Source organism: Malurus melanocephalus, unplaced genomic scaffold (assembly GCF_030028575.1).
Source record: "Malurus melanocephalus ecotype Western Australia unplaced genomic scaffold, MMel_1.1 scaffold_143, whole genome shotgun sequence".
Taxonomy (NCBI): Eukaryota; Metazoa; Chordata; class Aves; order Passeriformes; family Maluridae; genus Malurus; species Malurus melanocephalus.
Genome location: NW_026623375.1, coordinates 1,528,940 through 1,540,100, shown reverse-complemented (window position 1 = coordinate 1,540,100; position 11,161 = coordinate 1,528,940). Strand labels below are relative to the sequence as shown.

Here is an 11,161-nt window from a genome sequence, read left to right as displayed (position 1 = left end):
GGGACACGGCCACCCCAAGCCAGCCACACCTACCAGTGGTGGTGGGTGGTGAGGATGGCCCTGAGCACCACGTCCTCCTTCTTGATGATCTCCAGCAGCTGAAAGGGACCCAGGGCAGCGGTGAGCGGGCACAGGAGGTAAAACACACCCCATGGCCATGACGGGACCTGTCCTGTGGGCACCGGGCAGAGGAACCCTCCGCATCCCCGTGCTGGGGAGCCATAGGATGAGGGGGGGACAAAGGCCGTGAAGAGCGGAGCAGAAGGATGGGAACACGCCGATTCTATGGGAATGGTGACATTTATGGCCGGTGCTCTCTCAGTGGAGGCACAGAGAAATGCACAGGGTCACTGCCGCAGCAGGGACATGGTGGCCGTGCCACCCACCCTGGCCACGGCGAGGGCCACACGGAATTGCCAACCCCGGCACGGCTGCCAGGAGCTCCGAACGCCAACTTCACATTCATGGAACAAACCTTGAGAGGAAGGAAATGTCCGAGCCAGCAGCGAACGCTTAAAACCCGCGACAGCGCCTGCAGGCTGAAGGGGTGGCACAAGGGGACACCGGGCACAGGGACACGGGGCGAGCCCGGCCGCTGCCTTCCCGGCTCCTGGACAACGGGACCGGACACGGGGCTGTTCGGGGTTATCCTCGCCTGCTGTGGGGTCTGCAGRGCTCGGGCTGCGGCACGGGGAGCGCTGAGGGGACAGCCGGGGGCCGGGGGGACACGGAGCGCTCCGCACCCCCATTGCTGAGGGACGAACGGGGCCTGTCCCGCCGGGATGCTGCACCGGCCCACGGACACACCGCCCCGGGACCCGCCACCCCCGCTGCGGGACCCGCCACCCCCGAGGGGGCCGCTCACCCTTTTGGGGACCGCGGCGTCCACGGCCACGGCGTCGCGGGTGCTCTCCTCGATGACCAGGTACATGTAGTTGTCCTCCAGCACGGAGATCACCTTCACCTTCATGGCCCCGCCCGCGGACACGGCTCCCCGGGAGTGAGCGGCGGGGAGGGCACAGCCCCGGCCCCAGGCACGGAGCCGCCGTGTCCCCGGCGCACCCCGGCGCTCGCTGCGGGCGGGCCCGGCCGCGGGCAGCCCGTTCCGCCCCCGCCCGTGGCTGCGGGGCGGGTCACGCAGCGTGGGGCGGGGAGAGCCCGCACGGCCCCGGCTCCGGCCGCGCCCCCTGCCCGGCGCTGCGGCTCCAGCGGGGGGACGGGGGACAGGGGACAACCCGTGTGTCACCGCGGGGACCCACAGCGGATCCTGACACCCTCGGGGGCTGCGGGAATTGGGGGGGTCCCCCAGCCCAGTCCCCAAAATCAGCCGAGCTCCCATTGCCGTGGGGTACAAGGGGAGCGGCGGGAGACAGGGGGACCAAAGGCACGGGGGGGGTGCAGGAACAGAGCCGAGCTCCGGTGCTTTTCTCAGCCAGACAAAAATGCTRAGGGGCAGGGCTGCTCCTGGCCCGTACATGGAATTGATGAGGTTGGAAAAGCCTTTTCCGGGAAGAARTGTTCCCTCCCCTGGCCCAGCCTGAGGCCGTTCCCTCTCCTCCTGTCCCTGTTCCCTGGAGCACAGCCCGACCCCCCCGGCTGTCCCCTCCTGTCAGGGAGTTGTGCAGAGCCACAAGGTCCCCCCTGATCCCCCTTTGCTCCAGGCTCAGCCCCTTTCCCAGCTCCCTCAGCCCCTCCTGGGGCTCCAGGCCCTTCCCCAGCTCCATTCCCTTCCCTGAACACGCTCCAGAGCCCCTCCATGTCCTTTCAGCCATGAAGGTCCCAAATGCCGCTGATGAGGAGGGAATGGGGCTCACCGGTAAAAAACGAGGACTGAACCTTTCTTCTTTCACAAAAACACAGCTGTCACAAGACCTTGCCCCAAAATGCCACCTGCTCAACCCAGGTTTAGGTAGAAAGAAATTTTCAGTTGGTTGACTTCCATCTCTAGTACAAAACCAATAAAGCAACACATTTGTGAGTTCAAGAACACCCAAARTGCTCCATTTCCAGCCGTTTTTTATTTCCCCTCTGTCCCAGCCATCAGTACAGTCACAGTCTGGTGCAGCAGCACAGTGTTCCAGGAAGCAGAAAAGCTTTAGGTACCACTTTTCTTTCTGAACTACATAAAATKCAGCACTGTAAAGCAAAACAAGACCTGGTGCCAGCCCACATCCCTGCTCACGTGGGGACAGGGAACAACTGCTCACCTGCCACGTTACTCACACGATGCTGGAGGGGTCTCACTGCTGCTCAGAGGGACAGTCACTCACCAGGAGTGGCTGCTTCTCAGGATTCTGAGCCACCAGACAAAGCCCTGCTCCGTTTGTGGCGCTGGCACAGGTCACACACARGTCACAAGAAAGAGCAGGGAGCAGGTTCATGCAAACAGGCTTGGGACTGGAAGGGTATAAGCAGTGCAATGCCTGGGGAAGTCCCTGCTGCCCATGCCAAGGAGAAGAGAGAAGCTGGATGGCCCCAMGAGCCATTCCCAGAGCCAGACCACCCCTTGCAGCTCCCAAATGCCACCCTGAACCAGCATGGGCAGAGTAGGTMTGTCCTGGAATTGGTTTTAGCGGAGCCAGAAGCGACACTCAGAACGCTGAAGTAGCAGCATGGAAGAAACATGGAAATCTCCTCCTCCTGTGTTTGGTCTCTGCTTCCAACAAAGACAGCTCAGTCCCACCTTCTGCATCCACATCAGGCCCCTGCAAAAACAACAGGAGCTTCTTCCTAAACCTCCAGGTCTGATCCTTCCCAGCCCAACCAGTCTCACACCAACACTTGCACAATGATCTGCAGGTGACATGTGACAGCTTCAGACAGCGAGAGGAGGATAAATATTCTTCATCAATATATAAATATGCTGTAGAACATCTCAACAAGGGCAAAGTGCTTTTTTTTTTTCCTCAATTTAAACAAAATAAAAACCTAAATAAGACTGTCTCAACCACAACARAAGATTTGACTCCTAAACATCTGAACGGTCTAACTGACAATTGAACTGACATTAAAGTGATGCAGGCAGTGCTCAGTCCTTGGGGACTCGGAAGTTGTCTTTCTCTTTCCTGATGGCCCCCATGGTCCGGATGGGATCGCTCTCCCCGGCGTGTTCCTGGACTGTCTTCTCCCTGCCRGGAGGGAAGAACAGGGACAGGATGAATTCCCAGCTGTGGAGTCACCGGGATTAGGTTTCAAGGCTGCATTCCAGGATCAGAGATTAGGCCCAGTCTGAAGGCTCAGGGKCAGGAGGAAATTGCAAACACTTGTGCCCCAACAGCACCTTCTGCTRGGCCAGACCTGGCTGGATGAAGAACAGGACACAACAAAGCCTGTTCTGATTTGGGCAGAGATGCTCAGCACAGCCCTCAAACCCAGGAACCTTGTGCCAGGACAGCCAGTGACAGTCTTGGTGGCATCCCAACAGGAATAGGGGTGGCAGGAGAGCAATTCCCAGGCACAGCTCTTCTCTGGACCCCTCCTCCTCCTGACACAGCCCCACCCCAGCCCTCAGCGCTCCCCACCTCACTCGCATGAAGGGGTTGTAGGTGAACTCCTCGGCGATGGTGGAGGGGATGGTGGGCTCTCCGCTGTCATACTGGGCCTGCAACAAGAGACACAGTGCTGTTTCACCAGCAATTCTGGGGAACAAGGAATGCCCTGCACAGAACAGGGCGTTTCCAGAGAGGGAATATATCTGCCCCAAACAGCAAACTGCCTTCTCTGGGCACAGCCAAATTCCGTTCCCCTGGAACACAACACTCTGCAGCTCCTGGCTCTTAACTCCCTGTTTCTCCCCAGAATTTCCTGCTCTCCTCCATCTCCTCAGCAAGGCTCTCTCCAGGAAAGCAGCAAGYCCAAGGAAAGGATGAGCAGCTTACCTTGGCCCACGCCAGCTTCTCMTGGATACTGGTGTTATTGGGCTCCACGTGCCGAGCAAACTTGAGATTGTTGATGGTGTACTCGTGGCCACAGTAAACTCTCTGGGAAAAGGAAGGGACAGTGACCCTGGGGGACTCCAAAGGCGCCAAGGGGCAGTGCCACGTGCCATCAGCACAACAAAGCCAACCCAACACCCTCCATTGGAGACAAGAGATAAGCTGCTGGTTTAACAGATGGAAGAGCCCCATGTCCCATCCTTTAATAATCAGCCCCTGCCCTTTCCCCACAAAGCACACACACATTTGGGGCTGGCATTCCCTTCCCAGAGCACTGCAGCTATCCAGCATTAGAGCTCATAGGTAAGGACTCATTCCTCCCACTCACGAGAGTCCAACAGCACTCTCAGGGAGTGCCTGTGATTGTGTGGAGGTTTGGGCTGGGTCACTCACACGACAGCAGATTTTTGTACCGTTTGGGGGTCCAGGCTGCCCAGAATCTCAATCAATGCCTTGTACATCTCATCTGGGGTGCCCTCGAAGAACTTCCCGCAGCCGGCCACGAACARGGTGTCACCTGCAGGGGTGACAGGGCATCAGGGCCACGCCAGGCTCTGCACACCCAGCTCCGTTCTGCCATCCTCCTCAGCACAGCAGCATGGGGACAGCCAAGCTGGGCCCTTTGGTGCCACATCAACACCCAAACRTGAAGCAGGAAACTCCAGAGCCTCRCCAGGCACACCCTGCCAGCACCTCCCAAGCTGTGGGCAGCCCCTGTGCCCTCCTGTCCCTTCCAAAGGGGACAAGGAACACTTGCTCTCTGGTGTGAAGTTGAGCAAAGACGAGTCACTCCTGTTTTCTCCCTAGTGCTCTCTCAAACCTTGTTTAAGCCCTTTCTCTTCCCTGCAGGAGCTGGTGTGAGCTCAGGGAYGAGGCACAGCCTCAGGGAAGGGAAATCCCGCTCCCCAAAGCAGGATCCAGACTCTGGCCATGCATCAGTGACTCTCCTGCTCTCTCCTCTCTCTGCTGCTACATGAGCACAGATTTATGGAAAACCAACAGGGTTTGGGAGCAGCCAGTTTGGCCTGAGACAGAAAAGCAACAGCTCTTTTCTCCAGGACAAAAGTGCCAGATGTAGGACTCATCCAGGGCTCACTCTTGGTGTTCCTTGCAGGGTGTCCAGCCCCGCTTTACAAACCCAGAGGGGTTTTCCATTTCCACCTACAATTCCTACTTGGAAAAGGGGGGCAAGGTGTGGMTGCTCAGCAGTCACCCTGGCAGGAAGGGAAGGATGCACACCCAGAGTCAGAAATGCCCAGGCAGAGGGGGAGTTGCTGTTTTAGCAAGGGAACCTCCCAATTCCTCACCTGTAAAAACTGCAGGGGGCTCGGAGCTATTTGGCTTTGTCACATAATAACAGATGTGTCCCGAGGTGTGACAYGGCGTGCTCAGGCATTTCACATTTAGGGATCCCACCTGGGAAGAAGGCAGAACACTACAGCTGAAGCTGCTGTTTGCTGGCAATTGCAAGGGTTAGGAAAGAATTGCAACTCTTGCCGTGCTCCAGTGGTCCTAAATGTGCCCCAGTCTGGCCAGGAGGCAGSAGCTCTGCTCCTGGGAGAGCCCAGTGAGGGAGGTCTGGGGCAGGGACAGGGAAAGGAGCTGTTTCCCCTCCAAGCAGGTGTCCTGACAAAGRGAACTGCCAGATCCTTTCATTGCCATGCAGAGGGACTCAAAGCCGGGTTGGCAGCAAGAGCCAACAGACCCAGAGCAACACGGAATCCTAAACAAAGCTAATCGAGCGTGAAAACAGCTCCAAACAAAAATGAAGCTGAAGGGGAGAAGTGGATGGCACTGAGAAGAAGGGAAGGGTTAAACACAGCCCCACGTGCCCACCTTGCCAGTACTCCTGTGCTCCCTCCTCGCTGGGCCCCTCCAAAGGGGCACCCAAGGCCAGCAGTGCCACTCACGCCTGCCTGCACCTTTCACAGCCATTCGTGTCACCTGCCAGCCCTCCTGTAAACAAACAGCCTGCTCCCAGCCGGGCCTGCTGCTCCCAGCCAGGAAAAGCCACGCAGGCAGCTGGCACTGCTGGCACGCTGTGCTCTCACCCCGCGTTCCAGCCGGCATTCCCACAGGAAAATTGGGTTTGTTCAGTGCTCACCACGCTCCTGGCAGAGCACAATCCCTGTCCTGTCACACCATCCCTGTCACACACCATCCCTGCCCTGTCACACACCATCCCTGTCCTGTCACACACCATCCCTGTCACATCACACCATCCCTGCCCTGTCACACATCTGCTCTGACCCTCCCCAGCTAAGGCAGATGGCAGGAGCACAGGGGTCACAGTTCCGGAGAAGGGGGAAGTTGCATTTCAACAATCTGCCGCATCCAAGGGGTGCTCAAAGGTCCTGGGGCTGCCCAGCTCAGGTGGGAACACACCTGTGCAGCTGTGGCACMAAGAGGGRATGCCCAGAGTCCTGCAGGTCCCTCCCCTTACCTTGAGAGCTGTCAGGTGGGACACTTTCTGTGTCAGGGCCCCCACCCTGCCATCTCCCCCATACACGCGCAGCCCCGGCTCCATCTTCACCAGCTTCTCATTGCCTCCAGCATGGTCCCTGGGACATGAAAAAAACGGGATTTGGGGAAGGAATGAACACCATTTTATGGTCATTGGTAATGCAGTGGTGAGCTCCAGGTGACCCTTTCTGATGCACCCTCTCCCAGGATCTAACACTTCTCATGTCTGAGGACAAGCGACATCAACACGAGTGCAGAACATTTCTCCAGTAATGAGGGCAGTGAGAGGAGGGAACAATCCCTGACAAGWCCATCCCCAGCTGGGAAACAGCAGCCTTAGGGGTCACAGTAACCTCTGCAGTAACCGGGGCAGGGAGGAATGGGGAAAGTGGGAAATGTGCAATCCAGCATCCCACAGAACACCACAGAGCAGGCACACGGATATCCCACAGAGCTAAGTGGGAAATGTGCAATCCAGCATCCCACAGAACACCACAGAGCAGGCACACAGATATCCCACAGCTCAGCACTGACTGGTGCTGCTGGTTTGTCCAGCTCAGGGCTGATTGTTCCACTCTGCTGCCTCAGAAGTGGCTCCACTCTGACCCACAGAGAGGTTACTCAGGTTCAGCAGTGCTACAGCAAAACATTCACTGTACACCCCTGGCAGAGCTGATTTGCTCACAAGTGCTGAGTGCAGGACGCCTGWTGGGCATGTCGTGGCACCTCAGCACACACGTGCTCCCTCCCACACCCCACAGTCGCCTTCACACCCAGTTTTTGCATTGGCTCCCTGGAAAAATCAGTATTTTACAGGTTACAGAGCTCATGGACTGGTCAGAGCAAGCTCTGATCCTCCTCACCCTGAGCTGCTGCTCAGAGATCACCTCAATCCAGAAGAGCAGCAGCTCCTGCTGTGTTTGTGAGAGGGATCCAGGGCAGGGGCAGTTACCAGTGGTGATGGGTGGTCAGCACAGTGGTCAGCTTCACGCCGTGCTTCCTGACTGCATCCAACACCTGCAGGAGGGACAGAAGGAGAGTCACAGCTCCCACAGAATGAGCTGCCAGCACCCCAGTGTCACCTGGACATAAGAGCTACACCAGCAGCTCTGCAGGGAGCCCATCCCTACTCAGGCTGGAGTTATAGGGCAGGACATGAGGTCTCTGCTCCTGCCAAGCCCTCAACCCCATTTCCTCTTTTCTGCCCTACATTAAATTAAGGCCAAAATCCAAAACCAGGCCAGTAACCCCTGGAGAGAGTGAGTGATAGAGGAACCCCTGGAGGGAATGAGAGACACAGGAACCCCTGGAGGGAATGAGAGACACAGTAACCCCTGGAATGAGCCCTGGCTGTCCCTGCTGTGCACAGCCAGTAATTCCTGCCTTTCCCCCAGGCCCCAGTCAGCGTGAGATTCGTTCCCTGCTGGCTGCACCCCTGGAAGGCCATCCCAGAGCCAAGGGAACATTACCTTCTGGGGCTGCACGGGGTCCACGATGGCAGCCTCCCTGGTGTCCTGGTCGATGAGCAGGTACATGTAGTTGTCAGTGAGGGCTGGCAGGATTTCCACCTTCATGTCGGCCTGGCTGACTGTCCTGGACTCTCTCAGCTCGTGCTCCGTGTGCAGGAATTTAGCTCGCAGCTGTGCTGGACCTGGGCACCCCAAAACAGCCAAATGTGAGCCCTGGGAGGGGAACAGGTGGGCAGAGCACGGCAGGTCCCCCTGCTCACACAAGGTGCTTCCTCCACACAAAGCCTTGTGCCCCTCACGGCTCCAGGTGCTCCACAACTGCCCCAGAAGGACAGGACACTCTGCTTTCCATGCTCTGTGCTTGGATCAGAGAAGAGACTCCAAGGGGCAGGAAAGCAGAAGGGAGAGGGAACAACTGGCCAAAGGTCAGCCTGGGACAGTGACTATGCAAAAAAAACCACAAAGGGCAAAAAAAAAAAAAAAAAAAAAAAAAAAAAAAAAAAAAAAAAAAAAAAAAAAAAAAAAAAAAAAAAAAAAAAAAAAAAAAAAAAAAAAAAAAAAAAAAAAAAAAAAACCAAAAAGGAAGGAGGGCAAAAAAAAAGGAGAAATACAGAAATATGCTGCTCCAACAGAAATATCCAGTTTGTTACAGGGGGGACACAACATCCTGCACAGAACGTGGAGAGAAGCCAGGCTCTCCATGGGAGGAAAGCTCCCTACCTGGCCAGGGCAGAGGCACCCACTRGGCTCTCGCTCATGCCTACCCTGATGCAACAGCAGTGCTGCCATGTTTGCTTTTGGTTCAATGTTTAATSAGATCCAAGAAGCAAATTCCAGATGCAAATAACCTGGGCTCCACTGCTCAGCAAACAGCTCTTAAAGGAACAGCCAACACCGAGGGGCTCTACCACACAAACTAAGGGAGGGGAGCAAAGGGAACAAGGTCTGGCATCGCTGGGGCTCTGCAGTTCAGAGCAGAGCTCAAACACAACAGAGAAAGAGGTGTCAGTCCCTGCAGGTCAGGAATTGCTGTCTGAGCACCCGTGAGGGGTTTGCACACCCCCAGAGGCACCTGGGCTGGCTCAGACTGTTTCATCCTGCACCACTGACTCTCCTGAAGCCTCCTGGCCTTGCTCCTCGGTCACCTCTCTCGGTGCCACAGGGAGGGGTCCCGGTGCTGGCGATCTCCCTACCCCACTGTCCCCCAGCAGCTCAGCCTGCCCAGCCCTGATAAGAGCAGCTCTGGAGGAGTCCCACAGAGCTGCAGCTCCCTGGGCATGCAGCTGCTCCTGCTGCTAGCCCAGCCTGGGCAGGACAGGCTGCCAGGACCCTCTGGTACAACCTAGAGCTTCTTCACCTTCCACCTCCACMATCCCTGCTCATCAGGGCAGGGAAATCAGTGAAATTCAACACAGTGCTCAAAAAATGAAGGCACAATGGAACAGGCATGCACAGGGCGTTTGATGGTGCAGGCACWTGGCATTGAGAGAAGTATCCCTACCTGTCAAGTGTTCCTCTGGAGAAGAAGACTCCTTTCAAAATAAGAACAATACAAAAAAACCCTTACTATTCCTTGACAGGAAAAAAAATCCCAAAAAAACAACTGCTGTCCAACGTGGAGCACTTTTGGATGCTGCCAGTCAGAGAGTTATTTGTATTGGGTGTTTGTTTGCAGGCCAGACACTAATTGGGGCAAAAAATACATCCCAACAAAAGAAAACCSAACCTTAACTTCAACTCAAAGGAATTATTCACATACTTAAAATGCTTCTTTCYTATGAACCGTCTCTAACCTTGGCCCGGTTCCCACAGTCTCTTTGCATGTGCAATTCACRATTCTCACCAAACAAACAAATAAGCTGCACCACATAAGGAAATGTTTTGCAAACATGTAATTTCAACAAAGGAATGAGAAAACATCCCCCAAGAATGAAACTCACTCGTTGTAAATTGCCATCTGCAGCTCAGCTGCACCTCTCAGCCGGCCCAAGAGCAGAGCAGGAGCTCTCACGCACTGCTGAGACCCGGTCCAGCTCACAGGGGATGCTGAGCCCGGCCCAGCACTACCTCAGATCGCTGTCACACACACAGCCCTGCCCCGGAATTAATGCCCAGCGACTTCATTCTCGCTCAGCTTTATCCCACTTCCCTCCCGACTTCACGCCTGCAGCAGAGTGGGAGAGCAGCCGCCAGCAGGCTCTGAATCACCCACGGGGGCTTCCCGGAATGGTTCATCAGCACAGCTGGAGCGGCCGAGAGGAAAGCCTTTGCAGCTGSAAGTGTTAATGTCACCGCAGCAAAGCAGCCTGACAGCAAGCAGGTTCCCTCCGAACGGGGCTGCTTCGTGCACTTCCTCCAGAATATTTGGGGTTACTCCTTTTATTACATAAAAGAGTGGAAAATTCCTGCTTCAAGCAGGGCTGTCACTCCGAAACGACTCCACGCCCAGCCGCTGCGCTGCCTCACAAAAAACACGTTCACTCTCTACACACTCTGCACGCAGGGATTTTTTTTGGATACCCAGCGAGTTTGAGACTCTAAGAAACTGGTTCAAAAGCCCAGGGCAGGTCCCGCGTCCACTCAACCTGCCCTGCCGGCAGCGTGGAAGGCGCAGCGCCCTCCCTGCGATGCCGGGAACTCGGGAGCTGCCACTTCCTCGGTTTGACATTCCCGCACAGCAGCAGCAGCGTGTCCGGGTCTGGCAGAAAACCCCCAGGGACTCTCGCTCCTWACTGCCGCGTCACAAAACCCGAGCGATGCAAAAAGCACCTGGGAAGACAAGACTTCCTAGAGAGCCCYGGCTCTCAGTCTAGGATGGCCCTTYAGGATTTAGGCCCGAAATGCAAAGGCAGAGCTCGGGTTTACATCAGCAGTACAACCTGTCAGCCGCCGCACCCGCCAGCCCCGGCCCCCGMTCCTCCCCGAGCACTGACCGGCGCTCCCGAGCCCCGCAGCTCCGCGGGCCCTCSGCGCTGGGCTCCGGACGGCACGGCCCCGCCACAGCCGAGCAGGTACTGACCTACTTGGGCCGTGAGTCAGCGCAAAGCCCGGGCACGCCCGGAGATCGGAGGCACAAGCCGGGAGCCCCAGCGCAGCCGCGGCCCCCGGGGCTCCGCGCGGCCCTGCCGGGCGCACCCGCCGCACGTACCGGCTCGGAGAACGGCCCCGAGGACRGCCCCGGCTGCCAGGGCGGTGCCGAGTCCCCGCCAGCCCCCGCGGAGCATCGTGCGCCGCACCCCGCCCGGCCCGGCCCGGTTACCTTGGCTGGCCGCCCCGGCAGGCGGCGGCAGCGCC

The 11,161-nt window shown here is 57.1% G+C and overlaps 2 protein-coding genes across 9 annotated transcripts in view; both read right to left on the bottom strand.

Moving 5' to 3' along the window:
* The window catches only part of LOC130576532 (hydroxyacylglutathione hydrolase-like protein), a 3,529-nt gene extending 2,496 nt beyond the window's left edge, over positions 1 to 1,033 (bottom strand). For all 5 annotated transcript variants that reach the window (XM_057371276.1, XM_057371277.1, XM_057371280.1 and 2 more), the window contains exons 1-2: positions 866 to 1,033; positions 34 to 98 (exon numbers count right to left, since the gene is read on the bottom strand). In XM_057371276.1, coding sequence (XP_057227259.1) covers positions 34 to 98; positions 866 to 970 — 170 coding nt within the window. In that variant the 5' untranslated portion in view covers positions 971 to 1,033. The remainder of the gene's footprint in view (positions 1 to 33; positions 99 to 865) is intronic.
* A 1,924-nt stretch (positions 1,034 to 2,957) lies between these two features.
* On the bottom strand, positions 2,958 to 11,155 carry HAGH (hydroxyacylglutathione hydrolase). 4 transcript variants are annotated; one of them, XM_057371273.1, is made up of 9 exons: positions 11,127 to 11,155; positions 7,868 to 8,049; positions 7,351 to 7,415; positions 6,379 to 6,496; positions 5,243 to 5,351; positions 4,349 to 4,452; positions 3,879 to 3,980; positions 3,522 to 3,601; positions 2,958 to 3,128 (listed from the first exon to the last, which is right to left on the bottom strand). In XM_057371273.1, exons 2-9 carry the CDS (start codon positions 7,970 to 7,972, stop codon positions 3,029 to 3,031), a joined length of 783 nt encoding a protein of 260 aa, XP_057227256.1. In that variant the 5' UTR covers positions 7,973 to 8,049; positions 11,127 to 11,155; the 3' UTR covers positions 2,958 to 3,028. The 4 variants fall into 4 exon arrangements, with proteins under 4 accessions (XP_057227256.1, XP_057227252.1, XP_057227253.1 ...); XM_057371269.1 differs by lacking the exon at positions 11,127 to 11,155 and adding an exon at positions 11,016 to 11,108; XM_057371270.1 differs by lacking the exon at positions 11,127 to 11,155 and adding an exon at positions 10,887 to 11,009.
* Between the last annotated feature and the right edge of the window lie 6 nt (positions 11,156 to 11,161).